This window comes from Oryctolagus cuniculus, chromosome 4, assembly GCF_964237555.1.
Source record: "Oryctolagus cuniculus chromosome 4, mOryCun1.1, whole genome shotgun sequence".
NCBI classification, from domain to species: Eukaryota; Metazoa; Chordata; class Mammalia; order Lagomorpha; family Leporidae; genus Oryctolagus; species Oryctolagus cuniculus.
In genome coordinates this window covers 112153782-112181426 of record NC_091435.1, presented here as the reverse complement: position 1 = coordinate 112181426, position 27645 = coordinate 112153782, and the positions used below count along the sequence as shown (strand labels likewise).

The following is a 27645-nucleotide window of genomic DNA, read 5'->3' as shown; positions in this document are numbered from 1 at the left end:
GTTTGTCAAAAGATAAAGGTACCACCTGGTAATGTATTCATGATTTTTTTTCACTTTAAATTAAACTTCCATAAAAAGCAAAAGAAAAAAAAAGCCTGTATGTCCAACAGAAATAAACAGTGCAGAATAGCATGAAAGCCAAACTGAAAATCAAGAAAGGCGAAGTTGTAGAATGCTTAATTCAGGAGTGGTGTGCACGGTTCTATGTCATCTCCATTTATTGTTGTTGTTGTTATTTCTAGAAAAATCGGAAAAGTTTGCTCCCCAGTCTTTCCTGTCAATGTCCAATTGCTTCTAGTGACAGAAACAGCAGAAAGAACTGTTAGGGGGAACAAAGCCTTAGAGGACTGAAGCTCAGAACCAGATGGCTAATTCAACTATGAAGAGCAAGAAGGAACCCCAAAGACTTTTTTGGGAAAGATCATTTTAGGGCTCCTAGGACTGAGGCAATCACATGGCACCGCTTTAAGTAATGAGCCCTTGAAGAGCCACTTTTGATAAGTTTAGGAATCCAAGTTGTCCCTCTGCAGAATGATTCATTTTCTGCAATGCTAACCTGCAGATTATGGCTTCGAGCCTGGGCTGTCCTTGTTGGAGGGCACGATGCATCATAGATTTTTATTTTCATGAAACGGGCTCCAGAGGTTTGTGGCCTTTCAGACAGCAGCTGGCGCCGAGCAGAGGCACAGCCTCGGGCCGGGGCTCCTGGCGACCGCGCCGCGCTTGGCTGTGCGTCCTGGGCAGCGCTGGCCAGCGCCACAGCCGGAGTTCCCGTTCCCGAGCGAGACGCTGGTCCCTTCTGGAAGGGCCACGGGGGGAGGGGAGGGCTCGCAACTGGCTGCGCCTCTGTATACTTAGGGGAAAAGGAGCTGCTGGCTTGAAGGAGAGGAGGGGGTAGGTTTGTGAAAGCGTTGGCTCCTCGCAGCAACTCTGGTGCCCACAGGGAGTGAGATGGTGGCCAACAAAAATGAAGGGAGATTATCCCATTTTGGGTAACGAGGATTTCGGGATGAGCCGGCGATGTGTCCTGCAACTGTCGATCTGGCAGGAGATTTGACTGAATCAGCTGCCGTTTGGTGCTCACTTCAAACACATCTCGCCCAGCCTGGTTCCGTGCGACTCCCCAGACCCAGGGTGGGGAGCGAGCGGAGCAAAGGAATCAAAAGTAAGGCTTCTTTGGTCTTTGCTGTGGCAGATGCGCAGCTGGCTGGGCTCTGAGCAGGTTGGTGAGGAGGGGGGTAAGCCAGAGCTGCTTCTCCCCGTTGGCGGGGTTTGGGGTGTGAGTGGGGAGGATGGGAGAAGTGGGGAGGATGGGGGTGGGGAGGAAGGGGTGGGGAGCAGACTTGGGCGGAGTAGTGAGCGAAGCCCCCTGTTTTGCGTGCCAGCCGCCTCCCCAGCGCCGGCGCCCGCGTGGGGAGGAGGGGGCGAGGCGGGCGCGGAGGGTGGGGGGACTCCCAGCAGCGCGTCGAGCTCGTGGTGGCTGCGGGGCTGTCTCTTTAAGCGCTCCGGAGGGGCCGGGGCGGGAGGGCGGAGAGCGCGTTTCCATGGCACCGGGGCTGCGGGGGCTGCGGGGCCGCCCGGCCGAATAGATCGCTGGGCTCCGGGCGCTCCCAGCGGAGCCAGTCCGCGCAGCTCGCCGGCCGCCGCGCTTCGGGCGCTCGTGCGGCCGCTCCTTCCGCACTTCCAGTAGCTCGTGGCGCCCGCGGTGCGGCCGCGCTGCTGCCGCGCCCTCCTCAGCGAGACACACCTCGCCGGCCCCGCGAGCCCCGCGCACCAACTTCTGCCCCGCGAGCCCAACTTCTGCGTGCCGGGGTCGGACTTGCGGATCCCCAGCGGCGCGCAGTCGGGACGGCAGCGGGAGCGGGCGGCCTAGGCAAGATGACTTTGCGCCTGTGGCTCTGGTGCTTCTGCGCTTGGGTGGCCGCCGGCTGGCCGCCGGGAAGCAGCCTTCAGCTCCGCCCGGGCATGTAAGTGGCGCCCGCGTACCCCGGAACGCGTGCCCAGGGCGGGCGCCCCGCTCCGACCCGCCGCCAAGACCGCGGCCGGAACCGTCCCCTCTGGGCAGGGGTGGAGGGATGAGACCGGGCGCGCGTTGCGCCTGGCCCTGAGGGAGCGCGGCGCGAACGCGGTCACCTGCGCGTCCTCGGGGAGCGCCAGCCCAGAGCCGACTCCGTGGCCGGGGCCATGTGCCTTCCACCTGATACTTTTATGGCGACGGGAAGGTTCTTCCCCCAAGTTTGAGTGTGTGTGTTGCGCGCGTGTGATGGGTGTGTGTGTGTGTGTGTGTGTGTGTGAGAGAGAGAGAGAGAGAGAGAGAGAGAGAGAGAGAGAGAGAGAATTTTCTGCTTAAAAGAGTCATTGACAATGACAAGTGCCACTTTCTGAAAGGGTTTGCATGCAATCCTGTCGAACACAAGAGTTTCTTCAGTTTTTTCTTTTGAAGACGCAGGGGAGGAGTGGATAATTCCACAGGTTTGGTGAGAGATGCCAAGCGAGGCGCGCTGAAGGGTTAGGGCAAGGACCCGAAGGCGCCCTCTGAGGATGGGGCGCAGGCTCCTCTCCAGGTTAGGGATGGCCGTAGCTAGGCGACCTTCTATCTCGGTCACTGTGTCAAGCGCAGCCAGGTGCTCTTGGCGAGTCTTTACAAACTGCTCCGTCTCCGCGACTGGCTGCCGAAGTTTTCAGCGAATTCTGTAGCATCAGCGGGATTGTCATCGAGGCGCCTCCGAGAAGCCTTATCCAATTCTGCTTCTCGCTTCTGTTCTTGAGCGGTTATGAATAGACACCAGTCTTTTGAACGTCTGAACATTTTTTTTGCTACTTTGCTACTTCTTTGCTTCATCTTCGCTTTTCTGAAATGTGGATATTTTATAGTGGAAAAATGGCTTAGATAAGTACACAAAGCCATCTAAATCTCTCCTGAGCTTTACTTTTTCTTGTAAGAAAAATACTATTTTTGGGTTCGCCGTACATTTCTATATTTCATCCCTCTCATGTGAGATTCAGTTTACCGCCTGGTTACTGCAAATGCCACTAACTGTAGATCTTGAGGCATGGTCAGGGTGTTGGTGGCAATAAAGAAATTTTTTCTTTGCCTGCATGATTTTTAAACATTTGGCAGAAATGCAAGGAGTTTCTGGGTATGTGATTTCTCTTGAATTGATGTGTCTTGTTTATTTGCAAGAGATTGAATTAGGCTTTAACTCCCCAATTTTTCTCAGAAACGTCTCACTTTAGCCTGTGCATGCATAAGCCTTTACTTCTTAGAATTGCTTTTTTAGCAAGCTTGCCCAGTAGCCACACTCTTACCTTTACAAGTGCTCTTATTAAAGTGGATCTGAGATTGCCCTCTTAGGTAGCCACAGAATCAGCCATGCACACTGAGACTGTATAATCCCTTTGAGGAGGCACTAAGAAATACCAGAGATACACCACTTTTTACATTAATCAACAATTTTACCTCATGTTTCAATATTGACTCTTATTGAAAAGGCTTTAGGGATGACATTGCATTTTTTTCTTTTTTCCGGGAGGCTGCTACTGCAGCTCATTTATTTATCAGGTGAGATGAGACTAGATATTAAAAAAAATATACATTCTTGGGTGTTTAATAGAGGTGTTTTCTCCTGGGAGTAATTGAGATCACTCTGATAACTGCTAGTACTTCCTAGAATCTGGATGGGAAAAATTCAGTCTAATTTGTGTTTAGTATTCGCATTAATGATGGTATCTTCAGCAGGAACACTCTTGGGGTTTAGAGCTAGATTTCTGCAGGTGCCTTTGCAGTTGTTAGAGTGGAATGCAACGATGGACACCACTTGGCTTCCACAACCTGTCCACTTATTAAAGAGAATTCTGAGATTTTTATTGACCTCTGAAGTCCATTATCAGTGAGAACAGGCTTCTAATGAGGTGAAGACCACTAATGAGAATGCCTCCTCTTACTGACTGGCACTTATAGGTCATTAACACAGATAAGAGTTTTATGGAGCTGATTTTGTACCTGAGTAGATTTTGGAGTTGGGGTGACAACTCAAAGTAGGAAATGATTGTTCAGCTACCTGCTGGTCACCCTAAATTTAATACACTGCATTTATGGTGTATTCCTAGAAGATAAGCTCATTTTCAAAGGAAGTTTTATTAAGGAAGCAAAAGATGTGTGGCTTATGGATATTCCAATGCTAATTACAGTTGATCTGCCTGATGGCCTTGTCTTATCACATTTAGGAAATTTCAGTTACCTAGAGTTAGGCAGATAAATAAAATCAGTACTTCATAAAGAATATCTAAGTACTAACCACATAGACAGCATTAGAAATCATAGATAATAATTAATGTGTTCAAATTCTTACTTGGATGCTAGGCAAATTTCTAGCTAAATTACATGTATTATTTCATTTAATCCTGGAAATAGCTCTCTTTGAGGTAGGCATTGTTATTCATTTTCTGATGAAGAAAGTGACATGTGTAAGGTTAAATTCAAACTTCAAGAATTCAGAAGATTGAATCCTGGAAGTTTGATTTGAAAGCTGGAGTTCTTAACATATATGGTCCATTAAAGAACACCCAGACGTAGCCTCTTATTCTAAATTCTTTTAATCACTTCCATCTGTTCTCAGTTGGAATAAGACTGGAAGCTAGTGGATTTTGAGAAATCTCTGTGGCCATTTTTGATGGTTGCAGTAACTATAGGTTTCCATTGACATTCGGTGGTTTTGTGGCAGAAAGTTGGGATGCTAATTGTCTTGGCAATGGGTAGGACAATTAGCATACAAGGAAGATTTGATTTCTCCCCTCTTTACAGAGCCTCTTCATAAGAAATTCCTTAGCTTTCTCATGGCTGCAGGTACTTAATTAACAAAATGATGGGCTAGGCTTAAGTGGGAACTGTGTGGCGAAAGGTAGCTTCTGCAAGTGCATTATGAATTGGACAGTTGTAACTGGTGATGGCATTTTGATAAAGGGATATTGAAGAGTTTACTTATGTTAATGGTACTCTGGAAAGGTTTTCTAAAGGATTAAATGGGAGGAAGTAAACTCTCCTCTAGATCTTTCAGACATCAAAGGAAAATGACAGGCTGTAATGCATTCTATTAAAATTTATCCTTTGTGGTACACCTTTGTAAACACTTGCATAATAGTTTTAAGCAACATGATGAAAACTAGTAAACAGAGAAATGTTGTAGATATCATGTGAGGCAGAAGTGAATAAAGGCAAATCCAGGAAGCTCTGAAGATTTCTCTGACACCTGGGGGAATTTTAAGGAGATGTGGTTACTTTATGCCTCTGCAGCCTCCTGAACCCTGGAGGATATTTCAGAACCCATCCCATAAAGCTGATGTCTGATATAGGTAGTTTTGACTTAGAAATCCAAAACATGCCTTGCGTGATGTTGTTCATCCATTAAACATAAAGAACTTGGTTTCACCTCTTCCTCCATAGCTGATATGGACAGTTGAGTCAGAGTGGGAGCGATAGAGGTTTAGATTTTTTATGAAGAATCATTGGATTTAGAAACAGCAAGACAAAAACTCTGTAAGTAATCTGGAATACTGAAGGGGAGCTCTGAATAATTGTGTACATAGTGACGAAGTGGTCTCTTGTCTCACATAACCATGCCAGGATTTGTGTATGTACTTATTGTTACTTTTAAAATTTTGTTTATTGATTTTTTTTCTTGTGATCAAGCCTAAAATTGAAGTGTCTTAGTCTGTTTGGGGTACCGGAACAAAATACTTTGAGTGGTTTATCAACAGCAAATCTTTACAGCAAACCTTTAGTTCTGGAGGCTGGGTAGGCCAGTCCGGTAGGGTCCATGTCTGTCCTGGTTCACGGTTAACTGTGTCCTCACTTGTTGGAAGGGAAAAATGAACTCCCTTAGGCCTATTTTATAAGGGCATTAGTCCTGTTATTGAGGGCATCACCCTCATGACTTAATCGCCTCCCAAATGTCCCATCTCCTAACACTACTCCGTGGGGGTTAGGCTGCAACTCCTGAATTTTTTTGGGAAACATCCAGCCATTGCATAAGTGAACTAGAAACATCCAGGGCTAATAACAATCCACTTTAAAACTTTATTTTTATATGAGAAAGAGAATTTCCATCTACTAGTTCACTCCCTTTACTCCCCAAATGGCCACAATTGGTGCTGGGCCAGGTTGAAGTCAGGAGCCCAAAACTCAATCCTGGTTTCTCACATGGGTGGCATGGACCCAACTATGTGAACCAGGGTGAACATTGTCAGGAAGCTGGAATCAGGATTGGAGCTGGGAGTCAAACCCAGGCCCTCCAAAATGTGATGCCGTATCCCGAGCGGTGTGTTAATTGCTATGGCAAGTGCCTACCCCAACATTCCACATTTAAGCATGATCAGGGGTATGTCATTTATTTATTAGTGTTTATTAGATCAAGAGAATGTTCTTGCTTCTGAAATCTACCATTTTAAATGAGTGTAACATGCAATGAGGAGGTTGTACATACTCTCTATGGATGAAATGCTGCTTTATGCCATTGGTAATTATTCAAGACTTTAATTCTAACAACAACTGTATGAAGTTAATAACCCTACTGTCTCCTTTTTCCAGGTGCATATTCTGAGGCACAGAGAGGTTACATAACTTGCCTACAGTTTCAGAACTGAGAAATTTGAGAGCCCTGTTCAAAATCACCTTAGTCTGTGGTCTGCCCTGGATGTCTTCTTCCGCCACTCTCAGACTATATGCCCCTCTGATTTTTGTACTTAGTCTGGATCCATTTCCTTATATTTGGTGATAGCTGCTCTTTCTCCTGCTTCACCAAATAGATCCAATCCACTGCTCTGTTGGTTTCAGCTGTCAACTCAAATCTCTATTTTGTTAATGGAATTGAAATTATATTATATGAATTTTCCCAGTGTCTCAATCCCGTGCTTTATCATTTTTTCCATGTCTTTAATTCTCTTCGAGCTTCTGTGTCTCATGGAAATATCTTTCTCATTTCTGTTTTAAGGAGTGAAAACCCTTTCCCTGTATGCTTTGTATCATCTTTTAAATATTTTTCTCTATCAGTCGTTTCTTTTCTTCTTTTTTCTTTCTTTTCCCTTTCCCTTTCCTTTCTCTTTCCTTCTTTCCTTCCTTCCTCCTTCCTTCTTCCTCTCCCTCTGCTCTCCTCTCCTTTCCTTTTCCTTTTTTCCTTCCTTAACTTTTTCCTTTCCGTAGCTTTATTTTTCCTTTTCTCCCAAATGTAACCGACTCTGCCTTTCTACGAGTCTCTGTGGTGTGTGTCTACAGCACATCTTAGATATGCACAGATCTGTCTTGACCTTGCTGCTTCTCCTCTCCTTCTACAGTTTGTCAAGAATGGCTTATTGATGCTACTTCCTTTCGTGTCATTAATCATTGAACCCATGGCAGTATGGTCCCTGGTGGTAAACTTTCTTCCCAGAAGCTAACTTCCTTTAACAACTTTCCCTACCCTCATTTTCCTGTAGCACTTGACATTACTGACTATTCTTATTTTCCACACTTTTCCTTAGTATGCTTAGTATCATCTGTAGTTCTCCTCCTTCTTCACTGGTTCCTGCCCCCTTCTGCTACCTGCTGTCTTCCTCATTTCTTTACCTATTTATAAGATTTTCTTTCTCCCTTTCTTTTTTTTGTTCCACTGGGTTCCATCACATGCTATATTCCTATAGGACCCGATCTTTATATCCAGACCCAGTCTCTTCGGAGCTACAGCCTTGCATCTCCCACTTTTGATTTTTCACTTCCATGAGTCTCAGACTCAGCGGCCTATTGGCTATCTTTAGTAATCATTATCTCCTTCTACATCTGCTTCTCAGGGAGTATACCTATCTCCCCCTTTGTCCTATTTGAAGTCTGTAACTGACACTTTTCTCTAGTTTACCTCTTAATTAGAGTATGATCTTTAGGTAACATGATTGTAAAAAGCCTTTGTATATGATATGATCAGCTGGATAAATATAGGAGAATATTCGTATTCTTATCTTTTGCCAAATCCTATAAACACCAGCTATGAAACACCTCTTGAATTAGTTCATATTTATGTTGGCAGCACTTTAAATCCAGTGATTTTTTTATTCATAGACTATTACAGTGATTTCTTGGTTCATCTTTTCTTTCATATTCTCCCCAGTCTATATATTTATATTATACATACCATTTAATTTTTTCAAGGTTTGTTTCTAAAACAAATATGCAGTAACATGAATTCCTTTCTCAAAAACTCTGGTTATCCATGGAATAAAGTTGAAGCGTCAGGATATTATTTAAATAGCACTTATTATATCCCAGGAGCTATTTAAGCACTTTACATATTTTAACTCATTAATCCTCACAAAAGCCATCTTCCAGTCACTTTCCAAGGTTCATTAGCAGGAAGCTGGATTGGAAGTAGAGAAGCTGGTTGGTGAACTCAAAAGGCTTCCATAGCCTTGGCAACTCATGACAAGAGCCTAGGGTGATTACTGATGCCATAAACAAGAGTGTCAATTTGTTAAGTCAACAACAGGAGTCACTGTGCACTTACTTCTCATGTAGGATCTCTGTCCTTAATGTGCTGTACATTGTGATTTAATGCTATAACTAACTAGTACTCAAACAGTATTTTTCACTTTGTGTTTCTGTGTGGGTGCAAACTGTTGAAATCTTTACTTAATATATGCTAAACTGATCTTCTGTATATAAAGATAATTGAAAATGAATCTTGATGTGAATGGAAGGGGAGAGGGAGAGGGAAAGGGGAGGGTTGCCGGTGGGAGGGAAGTTATGGGGGGGGCCATTGTAATCCAAAAGCTGTACTTTGGAAATTTATATTCATTAAATAAAAGTTAAAAAAAAAAAGGAAGTAGAGAAGCTAGGACTCAAACCGGTAACTGTGGGATGCTGGCTCTTTAGGTGGGGGCTTAACCTCCTACAACACAGTGCCAACTTCTGTTTTGTTTCTTAAGTTTCCTTTTAGCTCCCCTTTCCTAGTTAAGACCTGGGAAGTGACAAAGATTTTTATTATACTTAGAAGACAGCTGCTGGTGGAAGACAAGAGATTCCCGGGCTGAAGATGAATGCCTTTATCGTCCTTTAGTCCATAGCAGACAGTGTGAACTTTCTGTTTACCTCAGCTTCCCTTGCTTCTTCCTGTCCCCTAAATTGTACAGAGGAAGTGAAGAGTGGCCCAAATGGGTCCTGTGCACACAGTAAGCTGGTTTCACAGCTGAGGAACCTAGAGCGTGCACAGCCTTCAATCTTACATGGAGCCTGCTAGCAAACCTGCACTTTTGTCCTTAGAGGTAGAATCATCCTTGTCATCCTGCTCAGGAAACACCTCTGCCCTCAGCCCTGGAAGGAGATACTTTCTCCATCTTCCATGGCTCTTTGTCACACAAACTTCCTTCTGGAAGAAATCTGTCATGGTTCTTCATAAGACTTGCAGAGAGGCAGGAGACCCTGAGGAATTGCCTCCCGATATCCCTGACATTTTCCTGTCCAATTTTAGCAGCACAGTTTTTGCTAAGGCTGAAATCTAGTTGTGTTCTTTTTTGTTGAACCTGGTACAAGGTTTTCCCGTATTTTTTAAATGGTAGGAGCATGTTGGAATAGAGGAACACAGATTTTGTGAGCTTACCAAAGGGCCTGTGTTCAAGACCCAAGTATCTCTTTTCTCCACTGACACTGAAATCAAATCAGTTATCCAGTTGCTTAGTACACAGTGGATTAATTTTCTTGTTACTTCATTTCAATAATGTTTTTTCAGTGCGAGGTACTTTGTTAGGTGTTGGGGATACCCAAGAGGGTAAGGTGCTGCTCTTTAAGCAATTCGTAGACATATGGGGAACTCACAAACAGACCAGGTCATATCTGTATTAGTTCATTACTGTAACAAAATACCTGAGGCTGAGTAACTTTACAAACAAAACAGCCTTATTTTGGCTCACAGTCTGGCCACATCTGATGATGGCCCTTTTGTTGGCATATTATGAACATTGTGCAAGGCATCACATGGAAATGTAGGAAGTGTGTACATGGCCTTCTGGTATCTCTCCTCTTAAAAAGCTGCCAAAATCGATCATGGGGGCTCCACCCAAGGACCTTCTCTAATCCTAATCAACTCCAAAAGGCCCCACCTCTGAGTATCCTAGTTGGATTGAATTTCCACCCTCTCACAATGAGGATTAAGTTTCAACATGAAGCCTTGGGAGCAGGGGTAGAAATGTAACCCAGCTTTGTGGGCGGGGTGGGAAGGGGCGCAGGGAAAAGAACACAGAACCTCACAGTAGATTTTCTTTTCTTTTTTTTTTTTTTACATATCTTATTTATTTATTTGAGAGGTAGAGTTATAGACAGTGAGAGGGAGAGACAGAGACAAAGGTCTTCCTTCCATTGGTTCACTCCCCAAATGGCTGCAACTGCCGGAGCTGTGCCCATCTGAAGCCAGGAGCCAGGTGCTTCTTCCTGGTCTCCCATGCGGGTGCAAGGGCCAAAAGACTTGGGCCATCTTCTACTGCTTTCCCAGGCCACAGCAGAGAGATGGATTGGAAGAGGAGTAGCTGGCACTTGAACCGGCGCCCATATGGGATGCTGGGCCACCCAGGTGGAGAATTAACCTAGTGTGCCATGGTGCCAGCCCCACAGTAGGTTTTCAAGAGTGTTTATCTTAAGCAGATTCTAGAGTTTAGATGGAAGATAAAGGTAGTGATAGTGGTGTTAGTTTCCAGTTGATGAAAAAAGTATGTGCAAGAAGAGGCAAGATCTTCCCTTTTAAGAAAACCATAAAGCATTTTTGTTACAGTATGTCTGAGGAAGGAATGTGTTTGAGGCTGAAGTAAAAGCTGAATCTAGAGCAGTTGAGAAGGGACAGTCTGGGAAGGAATCTTGTATATAAAGCTGAAAACTTTCGACTTTGTGATGGAACCATTGGGAAACCCCGAAGAGGCTGACTCAGAGTAGCAGAATAACCTACCCAGATCTGTGTCTTTGAGTCAAGAATGGTCTGGAAGGGGATGAAGCCAGAGGCAGGCAGGGGATGCAGTCGAGAGGTTCTGTCAGTAGTCCAAGGAGAAGTAGAGTGAGCTTTTTGAACAAAGGATGAGTTCAACATTGACCTTGTGAGCATTAATGTGTTGTGTGATCTCAGTTGGAGACGTGCTAAGATCTGAAGCTCAGGAGAGTGGTCTGGGCTTGAGCTATATTTGGATATTCAAATAGTGGGAATCAAGTATATATAAAAAGAAGAAAAGGTTAGTGAGGAAGGAAAACTGGAAATTATATGAGAGGAGGACAGGGGAGAAAGGACCTAAGGAGGTGATTAAGAAGGAAAGGAGTAGTAAATTTAGTGTTGGCTGCAAGGAAGTTAACTAAAGTAGGAACTTGTCAAGTAGACAGTGCCACTGTTGAAAAAGCAACCAACTTGGAACTGCCTAGACAGACTTAATTGCAAAAATGTACTAGTTGAACACTTAACTCTCACAGCTGTCACTTTTGCTCATGGTGTCAAGTGGAAATTCCTGTAAAGTGGCCTCATATGTTGACTGGCTGTGTTTTTGCTTGACTAAACATTTACTCTGTATCTGCCATCATTCTCATCCTTGCCATTTCCATGGCCAGAATAGACAGTAGAAAGAACTTCCTGAATATTATTCCAGCAGAAAAAATTCTAGATGGGGCACAATTCATGATCCACATATAAACATCAGGGCATTTTCCTTAGTTCTTCAGAGATTGTAGAGAGGGTAGAGTTTCTACCTGCAAGGAGCTTATCATCAGTTATTGTGTTTGTTGTAGGATAGTCACATATTGTAAAGGAGTTAGACTAAAGTAATACTGTCATTAAAAAAAGGAGAAATAGAATTCATGAAAGGAAATAATGTTAAATGAGAGTGGAGGCTTTAGAGAGTGTGGAAGGATTGGGAACAGAGGAGCATTCATTATGAGGAGAGGGCAGAGTGTCTCCTGGGGATGATGGACACTGCAGATCACTGGCGTCGCCATCACTGTGCCCCGCACATGTGCATCTGTACCCTTGGTGGGATATCCTACAGTTCTTAAATCACTGCACACTTTACTGCCATGAGGCCTTTGCTCTCAGTACATTCTCTCCTCCTCTGTCTCTTCCAGGCCAATCTTTTTGGCTCAGCACAAAAGTCACCTATTCCACAAGTACTTCTAAGCCCCTTAGAGAGGATTAATTGCATGTTTGTCAGTCTTAACAATCTAAACTGGCATTTTTATTTGACATAGGTATCTGGAGATTTCTAGTTTCTTTAAAGAAATATATTTGATAACCATGTGATAACAATGAGGGAGTGTTTGGAATTAGTAAAGACATTTCCAGATGACTCATTATAAAATAAGCTCCTTTTATATAAATTATGTGAGTTGTCAACTGGTGATCTGGAAAATGTTTTCTGTCACTCTTCAGTGGATGGTTTTCTGTGGTGTTTAATGTTCCTCCTTACTGATATGGCTAATTGAGAATTGACAGTAATTCTGAGCTTTAGTGGGTTTTGCTCGTGAGGGAACAGGCAATCCCAGGAGACTTGAGGCTTGGCTTCTTTGAATTATGAGAAAACTAATTTTCATGGTGTAGTGTAGTAGATGCAAACCAGGAGAAAAATCTGCCTAACTTTGAATAGTTCTTCATTTCAGGAGCTCAGAGCACTAATATCTAGTTGCAAGACCTGCAGACTTGTGTTACACTATGAAGGGTTTATTTTATAAACAAAAGTATGTGAGGCTTTAATGTACAGCATGGTGACTAGGTATGTATGTAACAATATTTTATTATGTACTTGACATTTTCTGAGAATAGATCTTGGAAATTTCCACCAAATACTCATTTCACAATCTTATGGTTATCAAAATTTATTTAAATTTATATAATTTTATTTGTCAATTGTATTTCAGTAAAACTGGAAAAATATGTGTAATAATAAAATAATAGTCAAATTATATTGCTTCTTTATTTATTATGGAGTTTAGGCAAATTTTGGCTATCCCAGTTTACAAAGTCCAAAAGATAAGAAAACAGTTCTCAGCATGAATAAACTGGGAATTCATCTTAACATAAAAAATTTATTTTCCAACGCATTTCACGGTTTACTCATGCTGAGAACCACTTCTTATCTTTTGAACTTTTGAACTCTCTGTGTATCAGGATGAGCAAAAATGAACATAGGCTTCTTTTAAATGTACCAGAATATCACATGTAAAATAAAACAAGTAGAAACTCTAGACACAGCAATACACATTGACCAATTATGTGATAACAGCATAGTATTTGCATTGGGCTCCAGGCATATATATGCAATACTGAAATGAGTTTTTATATAGGGAATATCATAGGCACCAGTCATTGAAAGTTATGCTTTACATCTCTTGCAAGCAAATCTTTCTTGAAGTCAACTGACAGAAACAAGTCTAGGGCAGGAAACAACTCAGTCAGCATTCTCCTTTCATAAATCTATTTACAGTAGAAGCTCCATTAACATTTTAATTGTTTCACAGTGAAAGTTGCTCTCAGTGCCGCTCTTAAAGGACTCAAGTTCATTAAAATTTAAGGGACCAGAGAGTTCATATTATATTCTAATGACCTGGTGATGGTTGTAAAGGCTCTAAATGTTTTTTCCTTTCTTTCTTTTCTTTTTTTTTTTTTTTTGGTTCATTGAGCCACTGAGGGATTCTTAGTAACTGAATATGCTTGAAGATGGGCCATTGCCTTTGTCTCCCTTCTAACATATCAGAAAGCTGTCTCCCTTTTCTCTTTTATCTGAACATGAGGGTCTGTTAAAGTCTCCTTCGGCACTTCCTTACTATTTCTACAGCTAGATTCCAATTTTATTAATGGCAAAGCATGAGCCCAATAATTATTAAATTACAATTAGTCACTGACAATCTGCTTTCGATCTGTGTTTCTTTACTCTCATGTATTAACTTCTACCCTAATAAAAAACATCTACACCAAACCCAAGTTAATCAGAAGCTTTGGGAGCTCTTGTTCTGGTTGGGCTACAGTTTAGCTGGTGAGGTGATGACACCCTCCACTGTCTAGTTGTTCCTTGGTTTATGTACCACAGTATTGTTTTGGTTCGAAGATACATGTAGATCCAGGGCCAACTAGCCTTAAAATATGTCCCTAATTATATTTTATTTGAGTACTCAACATCAGTTACTTAAATTTTGGGGAATATCTGCTCAAGATAGTAGTTGTTTTGATTAGGTCCAGTTTATGTTAAGTCCTCCATGATAATAGTTGAAAGATCTTTTTTTCTCTAAAGAACATTTCTCATTGATAATAAAGAAGCTCTATCATATGATTAGAGGAGAAAAATATTTGGTTTTCTATGGAAAAATTGAGATGGAGAGAGCTGAAGACTAACAACTAATTGACCCAAACACCTTACACTATCAAAGTAAATTAAAAGCTAATAAGACTCAAGATTGCTCACTACTAATTGTTATTTGGGGGCTATGAAACTATTTTTAATCCCAGCATTTGGGATTAAATAAGATACAGATTACACAAAAATACACGGGAAGTATGTGTTCACTTGCCCTTTTTAAATTATAATTATTTTTTGCATTGTCAAACCTGAAGAGTGAGGTGAAATATGTTTGGTTGTCAGTTTCTGAAAGTGTTCCCTGTGGATCTGCCCACAGTGTACATTCAGCTTCCAGGTGCTCACTTTGCCTTTAAGAAAAATGTAGCTTTGTACTTATGGCCAGGCTTTGGTTGCTGGTTGCAAATACTGATAAGAGCAGATTGGAGGGTGTCTTACTCCAAGGTGGTGGTTTAACAGGCCAAATCTGCACTAAAGGCTCTTGAAGGTTTTTTTTGTTTGTTTGTTTTTGTTTTTGTTTTGTTTTGTTTGCTTGTTTTAGGGGATGCATACTTAAGTTTCACCATCTTTATATTTTCCCAGTTTTTAATAATATTAAACAGGATAGAGGTGAGCACTGTGGCTCAGTGGGTTAAACTGCTGCTTGTAGTGTCCTCATCCCATATTGGAGTGCCTGTTCAAGTTCTGGCTGTTCTGTGTTTCTGATTCAGTATCCCACTAATATGCACCTTGGGAGGCAGCAGGTGATGGCCATTCATGTGGGATACATGGATAAAGTGCCTGGCTCCTGGCCTTGGTCTGGCCCAGCCCCAGCTGTTGCAGGCATTTGGGGATTGAACCAGTGAATGGAAGATATTCTCTCTCTCTCCCTCTCTCTTTCAAATAAATAAATATACATTTTTTAAAAAGAACATATATAAAATTGTCCATCTTAATAGTTTTTAAGCGTACTGGCCAGGTAGCGTTCACTATATTCACATTGCTTTATTTTAACAGATCCTGTCAACAACTTGTTCATGTTGTAGAACTGAAACCCATTGAACCACTCCTCATACCCTGCTTCCTCCAGCCTCTAGCAATCACCATTCTCGTTTCCATTTCTGTGAGGTTAGCCACATTAGGTACCACACATACGTGGAATCATGCAGTATTTTTTTCCCCATTATGGGCTTATTTCACTTAGCGTAATGTCCTCAAGGTTCATCCATATTGTAGCATGTGGTAAGATTTCCTTCTCTCTGGATGATAATCTGTTGACTGTAAATGCCGTATTTTATTTATCTATTCATCTGTTGATGGGCATTTTGGTTGCTTATACCTCTGGACTTTTATGAATAGCTGTGAACATGGCCATACAGATCTCTTCCAAATCCTACCCTCAATTATTTGAATATATACCCAGAAGTGAGGTTGGAGGATCACAAAGTAGTTGTATTTTTAAATTTTAAGGAAATCTTCACATTGTTTTCCATAATACCTGTACCATTTTATTCTCATGGCGGTACATGTGCAAGGGTTTGAAATTCTTCACATCCTCACAAACACTTATGATTTTTAACCTTTTTTAAATTAGCAAATAAAATGGAATATGTTGATGGCATACAACATGATGTTTTGAAGCATAGGTATATTGTTGAATGGCTAAATCAAGTTAATTAACATATGTATTACCTCACATACTTAGCAGTCATTTGTTCACTAGCTCTTTTTGTCTTGCATGTTCAAAACACTGTATTTCCAGTGGTGACTTTTCTGTGTCGTATTAGCACACATACTGCTGTTTTTATTTCTTAATTTATTTGTTCTTCTTAAATTTACAAAGAAAGCTGGTTTACCAACAGTATGTGTTTAGTCACAATCCTTTTCCCGTAATTGTTAGGTCCTAAAAACTCCAACACTGCCAGGAACTTTTCTGTTGTTTTTCTTGTTTACTACAAGCTAGCTGGATAGAAAAAAACTATACCTAACTTACATGAGTCCGATTATAGATTTTACTTATATTTACTGTGAACATCCTTAACTTTTCCATCCAATTTTTATTTGATTAGGTTGTATTTCTGTAGATATTTCTGAGTATATATGTACCATATTGCATTTCTAAGACCTGAAAAATTATGAATTCCAAACATTATGACCCCAAGAATTTCTGATAATTCTATCCTGCATTTGTCAAACAATAATTTGGACTTTTAAAAGTTTACTTCTTTGGGCAGAATTCTTTTATAAAATGAGAAATTGCTTTTAAACAGAGAGCTTCCTACCTATTTTTGTTTAAGTTCTGGATGTTGGTTGGCATATTGAAGGGAAGGTTCACCTTCATCAATTCTAAAGAAAGAAAAAGCTTTATCATAGTATTAATGGATGCTTGTATCTAAAGTCCCAACATTTTATGACCTGCCCAAGTCAAAAGTTAACAGAAAATAAGTTTTTTTATTTAAAAATATTCCTGTCTTAATCATCATAATGCAGGGATTCAATGGTCTGTAAAAGGCAGTACATGAAGACAAGTTCAGTTGTTGTTCTGTTTATACCATTGTTTCTGTGGGAAGAAACAGAACCAGTTGACATCTATTGGATCGTTGTTGCAGGCAAGATGCCAAGGGCATTCTATATTACTTCACTTATTTCACCTGAACACCAAACACTGTGCCATTGTGCTTTGCCTTTGATACTGAAAAGTTACTATTTAGGGATGAAGGATGAAGCAAAAGACACTATTGTCTATAATTAAGATATTTTGTTCACTCTGACTTGGTTTTCAGTGCAGTGAGGATAAATCTTGATGGACTGCATTTGTGGTTACTTTTTATGATGTCTGATTGCTGAGCCTACCTGCCTTGTGAGGGATGAAGTAGTCTGGTTTGGCTCAGGCTGCTGGTACCTTACTACATTAACAGAAGTGGAGTTTGAAGTCTTTGGCTGTCCTCTGTTTCTCAAACTCTCTTATTTCATCTTTTCCTGCATTTCATCCTGTTTGTCTTGTGAAGACTCTATTTTGACCCTAATAAGCTGTGATACTTTCACTTTAGATTGCATTTTTGAAATATCTGTAGTTACTTAGACTCTGGGAAACTGTTAGGTTCCAAGAAAAGTCAACTGAAATGTCTAATTCACTTTGCCGTAGTCCTTGCATTTCATATTAAACATGCTTATAAATATTCTCTTTTGTATGAGGAATCTTCATGACCACATGTTGCATTATTAATATCCTCCCCATGGATTTGCTTCTTGCTGTGACTACTTCAATTATCTCAAAGTTTAAGCTCTTCATCTGGTGACACAGGTGGGACATTTATGTTTCTGGTATGACTTCCTTGTATAGATGCAACAGGACTGTTCTGAAGGAAATAGGGGCCCTCTTAAGGTAGGATGCAGTCCTTTGATAGGGAGTTCTGGTCCCTACGGAGAATGACACTTCAAGGCAGCTAAGTACCTGGGAAGAAAAGTTAATTCTAAAAGACCTCGGAAGCCCAGGGAAGGCACTTTTGCATCTGGCAGACTGGCTGAGAATTGAACTTGAAGAAGAGGTAAATATTCTCACAAAGGAAGAGGGTTACACATGGGAGGATTGAAAGTGAGGCTTCCTGCCTCTGCTCAGTGTGGCAACAAGAGATAGTAGGGCTTTTGACCTACAGACAAATTAAATGCCACCTGTCAAAAAAGTGAGCTTTATAACTGTGTCTTTGCAGTTGTATGAGATGGAAGACACATTTGTGAGGGAGCAGCTAGGAATGGAAAGTCTGAATTGAAATGAATTTTCCTGGAAGGAAAGATAAATGCCCGTTCTGACTTAACCTGAGGCTGGCAGTGAATCCATTACCGAACATATCATCACTGTCTGTTTCATTGAGTACTTCATTTGCCTACGAAATAAACTTGTTTTCTTTTGAAAACCATCTTTAAAATTTCTGTGTGTTAGCAAAAAAAAAAAAAAAAAAAAAAAAGGAAATAGCCTAAATGTTCAAGAATGAGAAACAGGTAAATTATGGTATGTCCTCACAATAGAACATTTATGCAGCTATTGAAATTATGTTTATAATGAATTTTTTTTATAATTAATGTTTATTGATTAAATACATATATCTAAAAAAATCTTTGGTTTAGCCAGCTTATTTTTTTCCTTTGGCCACGTAAATTTTTTTTAACTTTTATTTAATGAATATAAATTTCCAAAGTATGGCTTATGGATTACAATGGCTTCCCCCCCATAACGTCCCTCCTGCCTGCAACCCTCCCCTTTATGTTATAATAAGTCAAAGAAAGGCATGATACAAAAATCTCTAGCAGCATGATTTTATATATAAATATAAAGACAATAAGCAAAAATATGGGCCAATGCGTCAAAATATTTTAATAGTATATCTCTTCGTGGTAAATTATGGATAATTTTTATATGCTCATCTGTAGTTTTCAGTTTTGGCTAAATTTTCTGTAAAGAACATCTATTTGCTTTTTCTTTCTTAGGAAAAATACTTCAAAGATTCTATTATTTGCCTATGAATTTATTTTCCAACCTGAAATGTACCAGCCAGATCTGGTAGAAGTTTGGAGCACAACTTTGGAAGGCCGCTTTTGAGCCACCAGTGCCTCCAAACTTCTACTTCTGGCAAGAACCTTTGTGGTTCAATTGTATTTTGGTAAAAATGTTTCATTGTGTATTCCCTACTGGGGTTGCTGTTATTGATTATTCCAGTGATGGTCAAATTAAAGGTAAAGGCAATTTTCTGTACTTAAAAAGTTCTTGAAGCTTCCCAGAGCAGGAGGAAGAACTGACCATTCCACTTGGGTTGCAGTCTTGTGAGCTTGCTCCAGAGTAACTCAGCATCTTTAAGAGCAAGCAGGCCCTAAGTGTGGTTTCTTAAGAGTTAGCGTTTCAGAACTACAGTCCTGTGTTGTTTCTCATCATACTCAGTACATCATCCATTTGAAATTATTCTATCACATAATCCACTGCATGTTAGATAACATGTAAATTGCTGAACACTTTAGCTAGTTTGTCATTTTTCTACTTCTAAGGGGAAGATTAACATGACCACCTTTTTAGGTAACTCTTACTTCTATAACCAGTTGCTTACATATAGAAATATTTTGCATACTTAGAACTCAGTTATCTGGCAGCCTATATACCTAGAAAATAATTGAGGATTGGGAAGTAAACAGTAAGATCAACATAAACAGCACTGTCTGCCATTTATTGGGCATTTGCTATTCTTTCAGGTTCACTGTGGAGTACTTGCCTTATTAAGTAATTTGTCATGACTATGCAGTGGCCATTACTTTCTCTATTTACAGATGAGAAAACTAAGGCTAAGAAAAGTGAAGTAGCTTGCCAGGTCACATAACTTCTAACTGTGGAACTAGGAGTAAAATTTATTCCAAAGCCCAAACATGCAATAAATAAGAAAAAACTTACAATAAATAATAAGTGAAAATTAACGTCACAATATTGGTGTTATAAAATTGCTGGACTTTACACTTTAAGGTCATAAGGTCAAATTGCTGTATTCTAGAATAGACTAGGAAATTTGCAAATAATGTATTTGAAAAGAGGAAAAAGGAAATTCTAGTACTAGGAATTGATATTAGTAAAGAACCTTTGCTGTGGGCTGATAGTGAAAAGTACTAAAAAAAAAAAACTAGAATATATTCCCAAGAACCCTGAAAGTGTAATATTCTGGATTGGTTAGGTAGAGGCATTTGTTTACTTTATTCACTTATAAGTATAAAAATATAATAAATATGGAGCTTGATCATTGTAGATTTATCATATCAATGAAATAGTAAAGATAATATAGCCCCAATTTAAAAAAAATCTATTTTATTGCTTAATCTATACATTTTATTGTAGAAAGATTAGAAAATACAAATGAGATAAAATTTTAAAATTTAAATATTTCATAATTCACAATCTATGACATCCACTGTTAACATTTTAGAAGAAATACATAATATAAATACAAATATAAATACAAATTTAAATAGGTGCATTTACATTTTAACAAAATGACACCAGGCTTTACTTTTCAAGAATCATCTTCACTTGCTACATTATGAACATATTTTTTAATATTATTTGTTATAAAAGTAGAGAATTATATAACACACTTGAGAATAGTTTTCTTCCAATAAAGATTTAAAAACACACATTTATTTGATATTTTAAGGAAAATACATATTAGTACAGAAAATTATTATATGTGACTCATGTCATTTCTTGATAGCACTTCAGTGAGACACTACTGTTCTTTAGCTATCTTCATATTATAGAGCTCTCATTATTCTCCTCTATTTAAATATTTTAAATAAAGCTTTTTTTTTAAAAAAGAAGAATCAATAATGAGGATGATAATTTAAGGGTGTTTTGAAAGGAAAAGAGTGTATATTCCCTGGCTGGAACTGATGTGATTTAAAGCCATCTGCTTCTTTCACTTGAAATGCAGTTAGCTCGGTATCCATCAGCCTACTTAATTCAGGGGGAAGGGCAGGGCCAGCTTCCAAAAGCTATGTTTTTATTTGCTATTTCATTTGACAAAGATTTGTTGAGTGCCTACTTTGTGTGGACCCTGCCTTAGGTGCTTATTTAATGCAAAAAAGTTTAAGATGTGCCGGCTGTGCTCCAAAGGGTCCAGTGTAGTGAAAAAAATTAACCAAAATAAACAAGTAATTGTAATTCATTATGATGGGCGTACAGAGAGAAATGAGCCTAGGGGGCAATAGGAACATGTGTAGGGCGGGAAAGGTTCTCTAGCCATGGAGATGCCCAAGTGGTGGAGCAGAGTGAGAATGAGCCTAAGGAAATGGGTGAGTAGCTAGGGGAAGGAGGGTGATGCAGTGTTTCAGGTGGAGGGGCTGCATGCACAGAATGGTGGGGGCTGCATTTAGGATCAGGAAAATTGGGACGTGGGGGAGGGGGTAAGGCTTGAGAGGTAGTTGTGACCTATCAGGGAGCTATCATGTGCCATGCTGAGGAGTTGGCATTTTATCCTGAAGGAAAGGGAGGGTCATTGGAAATGTCATAGAGCAATAGGAAAAAAAAATGCTGTGATTTAAAGAATTCACACTGACATTTATGTGAAGAAGCTCCAAGTTGTGAGAAAAAATGATCAGGATGTGAACTAAGGTGTTGGAGAAGAAGACATGGAACTGATGAAATTGCTAATTTTGGGATGTGGGAAGTAAGGGAGTGGGTGGGGAAGCGGATGACACCTTAATCTCTGGATTGGGTGACTGGGTGGATGGTGCTGTCTCTGTATGTGAAGACTCTGAAGAAGGCAGATTGGGAGGATAATCCAAGGACGATGAGTTGTTTTACATGTGTTCATCATCAAGCAGTTGGATAATGTCCTGAGAAAGATAGAAAGCCATGACTGGAACAATGGATGTGGGTATGATCTGGATAAACAAGTATGAAAACCAGGAGAGGAGCAGGGGCATGTGGATAATACCTGTGGATTTAAGGGGACTTTGAGGACCACCACCATTGTGAGGATCGGGACGGAATAGCATGACCAAGGCCTGGGCTCTTCTGTCTGGTTCAAATTCTAGTTCTGTCGCTTATAAGGGAAAGCTACCTGTCCACTCTGTCCTTAAGTTTTCTCAGCCATAACATGGGCGTGATAGATGTTTGAATCATAAGGGTGGCCATGAACCACACGAATTAGTGACTTAAAATTTATGTTACAGGACTGGTTCATCCATAGAGTTCAATAGATTCAGTGTCAGCTTTACCAGATTATTCAAACAATTAAGGGAAATTTAGCCAAAAACGAAAGGAACAGTGAAGAATAGAGAATGCTGTCCAAGGGTAGAGGAAAGCGTCCGTGAGGGCAGTCATGAAAGGTAGAATTTGCAGAAGGAATTTTAGTTGTATTAAGTGTTACAGGCAGGACAAACCAGTCAACAGTTGAAAAAATGTCCTTTTTGTTTTGAGAGTTTGCTGGTGTCCTTGGCAGGATGGGGCGGAGATCCTGACAGTGACCTGAGACATGAACAGGAGTGAGAGCAAGCAGAAACCACTCTTGAGTCCTCGAAGAAGACAGGGCTCAGAGGGAGACACAGGGCTGAGTACTTGTGGTTGTCGTAAAGTATGTGTAAATAATAACACAAAAGCCTTGCCCCTTGTGGCTGAGATGCATTATCCTGGGCTGTGGGCAGCAGGATCCCCGAGGTCATCTCAGGGGATTCCACAGCAGCTGGGAAGTGGATGGAGAGGGACCCCAAAAGATACTGCACTGGAGACGAGAATTCCATGGATTAGTGTCTGGAGTTTTAAAAGGGAGTGTTTTTAAAAATTAGATTTAACTAACTTTCCTTTGATAAATACCTCCCGCCCTTCGCCCCGCCCCGTTAATTGGCTGAATTCTGAGCTTAACACAGAACTCAGGTGTCAGTGTGTGACCAATCCGAGCATACTTGGTAAGTTGTGGATGTTGCTTTTCAGCAACTTTACAGGTGGTTTATTCGGTTTCGTTTTTATTGCTGGCTTACAAATACAAACATTTTTTGGAGTTCCCAGTATTCCCTTCGGGGTGACATAGCGGGAGGTATTCACATTCCTTGGGAGAGCCGCTCCTGCTCGAGCTGGGGCGCTGGAATCTCCGGCGAAGGGCTTTTAGCAATTACGGGCGGTGGAAGTGTGTGGAAATCTGGCTCTATTGATGTGCGTTTGAATTCTGAAAGAGATGAAAGATGCTGTGAAAATGCGCCGCGCTGTGTTTGTTAGGAAATGAGATTGCCCAAAAGAGCATAGCCAATGCCTGGCACAAATTCATTCTTGACCTACCCCTGTGCAGACGCGGGGCCGGGAGGGGCGGCGGAATCGATAGGCAATCACCGGCGCCGCGGGAGGCTCGGGCGGCCAGCCCGGCTGCTCCTCTCCGAGGCTCCCGGCTCGGCGCTCTCCTGGAAATTCAAGATTTCCTCAACATCCGGACTGCGTGCCTAGTTCAGCATTAATGCTGTCAGAGAGAAGAAACTTGGAGGCTTTGAAGACAAGGCCATCTTAGGTCACTATGACTTGACTTCGGTTTCATTTTTCTCAGTGGTCAAAGAATATTGTCTCCGCTTAGAATTTTCTTTTCTGCGTGTCCTTCAAAAGACTGATTTATGGTTGCTATGGGAACTGGATCATCAAATTTGGAAAATTAGTGTATTTCAGGTCCCTGCAGACTACAACACTCTGTGAGTGTGTGTTTAAAGAAGGGATGCAATCTTTTGCATCTATTGTTAGGGTGAAACGTACACCTTTGTTGGATGAGTCTTGGAGCCTGTGATGGGACATTATTCACTCACTCATTCATATTTATCGACTGTCTTGCATTCCCATAGGCACACGGAAACTAAAATGCTGAGGAAGGGGGCAAGTGACTTTGATGTGTTGACAACTCTTTCTTTTCACTTTCCTTTTTAATGAAAAATTAACCATTTCCTCACAGTCTCAGTAAATAACTCATTATGTAGATATCGTGTATATACATTTATATTTACATAGCCATATATATCTCACACTTTATTGGGGGTTTTCATGATCTGAGTACATATTGAACAGTTTCACTATATCCTGCTCTGGAAAGCCTTATGCTGATTTGATCATCAGTTTCCCTGAGATTCTTCTAAAACAATGCATGAACCCTTTTGCTTCTGCGGTCCAGAGTCTTCCAACATCTGTTCAAGCAGGAAGACCTTGCTTCTTCCTGCCCTTACGATCAAGGGACACAGTCCAGTAATCAGCTGTAGGGAATTCAGCTCTCACTTCTTCGATCTGTTGCGATTATTCTTTCTTTCCAGGTTTCTGCCTGTACATCAACTCTTGTATTGCCCCGTCCTCCCAGCTTTTATCCTTTTCCTCACCTGGGAATGAGTATTTTGTTACCTCTTCTCTCAGGGAGATGGTGCCACCAAACTCTACTCCATTTTATACTTTTTAATGCTTTTCATGATGTGGTCAAAGGATCAGTTTTCCATTGTAATTGCTGTGTTTTGCTCATTCTGATCTTAGCCTGTATTCATCCATGAGTCCCCTGCATTTGAATTTGCAGAACACTCATATCTTCACTTTCATGAAATTATTTCTTTGTTTTGTAAAATGTTTAGGCATTGGTCCACCCCTGCCGATTTTGCACTCTGCGAACTCTACCTTTAAAATGTGTCTGGGCTTTAAGGTCCAGTCAACCTTCATTTCCTGCTTGGATAATTGCTACAGCCTCCTAACTGGCCTCCCTGCTTATGCCTTTGTCTCCTTACCCTGCCCTGCCCCTGGAGTGACCTTGTGAAAATTTAAGTCAGATTGTGGTAATCTTCTCAGAACCCTCCATGGGCTCCCAACACATATAGAGGGAAAGTTAAGTTCCCAACCTGTCATTCAGAACTCATCTCTGACCACCCCGTTCCAAGTTTACCTATCTTGAGACACACTTGACTGCTTGGAAGGAATAGTCCTGCCTCAGAGCTTTGGAGCTTGCTCTTCTTTCTGCCGGCCATATTTTGTTTTTGCCATAGCACTAACAGTGATATAATTTACTGAATATTTCACTTGTCTTATCTATTTTGTTGTCCATCCTCCTGCGTTAGGGTGAAAGTGTCACTACAGTAAGGCATTTTGGCCAGTTTGTTCACTGCTGTATCCCTAGCATTTGGAAAAAAACAGCTAGCATGTGGCAGTTGCTAATAAATATTTGTTGAGTAAATAAATGAACTTAGTGTTGGTGTATTGCTTTATATATTCTCCATAATAGTACCTACTTCTTTTGGAAATAGTTGTTCTATGCTTGTTCAAATGATGATGGCATGCTAATCATCTAATAGCATCACAACTAACATCAGGACCTAGAAAACAAAGAAGAGTCACAAATAGGCCTTGTCTTCAGGGAGCTGTCAGTGCAGGAAGGGATTAGGTGGTCACAATACATGGTGATAAGGGCTGTGAGAAAGGAAGCTCAAGTTTATTTGGGGGAAAAAGACACACCTTCAGCAGGCATTTTTTGATATACCAGGCACCTATTTAGTCCCTCATCATCACTCTCCCGTTTTTTCTGGTTTGAAAAGAGCAGATTTACTGAGGTAATATGAATCCTCCATGGCTGGCGCCATGGCTCATTAGGCTAATCCTCTGCCTGCGGCGCTGGCACTCTGGGTTCTAGTCCCGATTGGGGTGCCAGTTCTGTCCTGTTGCTCCTCTTCCAGTCCAGCTCTCTGCTGTGGCCCGGGAGTGCAGTGGAGGATGGCCCAAGTGCTTGGGCCCTGCCCCCACATGGAAGACCAGGAGGAAGCACCTGGCTCCTGGCTTCGGATCGACACAGGTGTCGCGTTGGCTGTAGCGGCCATTTGGGGGTGAACCAATGGAAAAAAGGAAGACCTTCCTCTGTCTCTCTCACTGTCTAACTCTGCCTGTCAAAAAAAAATATATATGAATCCTCCAAAGTCAGATGACCTGCAGGTTAAAAAGTTAGGACTGGCTTGGGCTGGTACTGAAGTCCAAGCTATAACAGATGCCACTTTTCCTCCTTACTGGGAGGTTTAACGCATGAACATCTATCTGCTCCTTTCTTGGTGGTCCCAGATGCAGATGACAATGTCATCTAAAGGCCTTTGAACTTAAAGAAGTAAGAGCTGGGATAAATTCCAGTTATTTAATTTAATCACTAAGTGTTCTGAGACAATGTGACAAGGCCATCATGGATGGGGAAAAGAGAGACTCAACCTGTAAGAGTCCTCTTTGTGAAGACTTCCTTGACCCCTCAGCAAAGTTTCAATGCTTTCTTTTCCGTGCATTTGTAGCTTTTACTTGCACATTCATTAACTATCAGAATTTTTGATAAATGGATGTTCTTTAGATAATGCTCATCAGATGGGGGAACACCTTAAAAGAGAGATTTTTTCTTGATTATTTCTTTGTGCCTTTGAAATTGTAAACAAATCCATAAATGGAATTCATAATTTATCCTACAAATCCATAGAAAATACCTACTGCTTGGATAACACAGTGGTCTCTCTAAATCTCCATCTGTATTGCAGGAATTGGAGAACAAAGGAAAATTGTGTGATATTTGTAAACCATCCAGTCAGAGCTGGACAGCATCAAGAGGAAAAAATTATTTCTAAACTGGAAATAGTGATGACATTTGGAGAAGGTTGAAGGAAAATGACTTATAATCAGGACCCATAGATTACTTTATAATTTACCAAGTACTTTCACAAAACTATTTAATTATTATAAAACTAAATGAGATAGGGAGGCATGAGGATATTGGCAAAAGCTCATGGCAATACATATTATGGGAAAAAAGGATGGGTTAAATTTTTTTAACCACAATAAACTGATCTTTTTGTTGTTCCATTTTTTTTTTTTTTGATAGGCAGAGTGGACAGTGAGAGAAAGAGAGAGAGAGAAAGGTCTTCCTATGCTGTTGGTTCACCCTCCAATGGCTGCTGCGGTCGGCGCGCTGCGGCTGGCGCACCACGCTGATCCGATAGCAGGAGCCAGGTACTTCTCCTGGTCTCCCATGGGGTGCAGGGCCCAAGCACTTGGGCCATCCTCCACTGCACTCCCTGGCCACAGCAGAGAGCTGGCTTGGTGAACTTTTAAAGTATCCTTATCTAGTCACAGTTTAGCAGTGAAGACTCTTCAGTGAGGTAACATCAACTTTGAACTTGTCTGAGTCAAGTTAAATTATGGAGTCCACATATGAATATTTTGACTGTAGACCTTGGATACTTTCCACAATACCTTATTCTTTCCAGAATACTGGACTTTTGTGTCATTAAGATTAATTATGGCTCTGATGTATAGTCTCCATTTAGGATATTTGCAAAAATGAATTATATTATTATTGTTTGTTTCATATCCTTTCCCCCATTGTAAAATATTTTGGTTTATGATTTAATAAGGCCTTAAATACTTGCTAACCCACATTTTATACTTTATTTACCTTTCATCTATAAAAGGAGATTGTACTTCTCTGACTGAGTAACTTGAAGAGGTTTGAATAGATAGTCTTAAGAAAAATATGCATGGGCTCAACTATTTTATAAATTTAGAAAATGGTTTTATATTCTTTGTTTGAGTTCCATCTGGCATATCATGACCTTTCAGAGGTTTGTGGTGAAAACCCAAGGTAACAGACTCCCAATGCTATTTGCCCAAGAAGCTATTAGAATGAGATTTATATATGACAGAAGGTAGATATAATCTTTGCCGATGAATGCTAGTAATATGAAGTAGCAGATATTAATATGAAAAATGACAGCTTCTTTAAAAATATCAAGTGAACTTTTGACTTAATACAGCAAGTCTGCAGAGAGAGTGAAGAATAGATA

The 27645-nt window shown here is 40.8% G+C and overlaps 1 protein-coding gene across 3 annotated transcripts in view; it reads left to right on the top strand.

Moving 5' to 3' along the window:
• The first annotated feature begins 704 nt into the window (after window positions 1-704).
• Window positions 705-27645, top strand: part of LOC108175368 (EGF-like and EMI domain-containing protein 1) — a 707491-nt gene continuing 680550 nt past the window's right edge. Inside the window, exon 1 of one of the 3 annotated variants that reach the window (XM_070072572.1) lies at window positions 705-1165. Coding sequence is in view for 1 of the 3 variants with exons in the window: in XM_051818765.2 (XP_051674725.2) it covers window positions 1879-1967 (89 nt within the window). In the remaining 2 variants the exon portion in view is untranslated. Of the gene's footprint in view, window positions 1223-1552; window positions 1968-27645 lie in introns of those variants that run through there. The other 2 variants (XM_070072574.1, XM_051818765.2) reach the window with 2 other exon arrangements.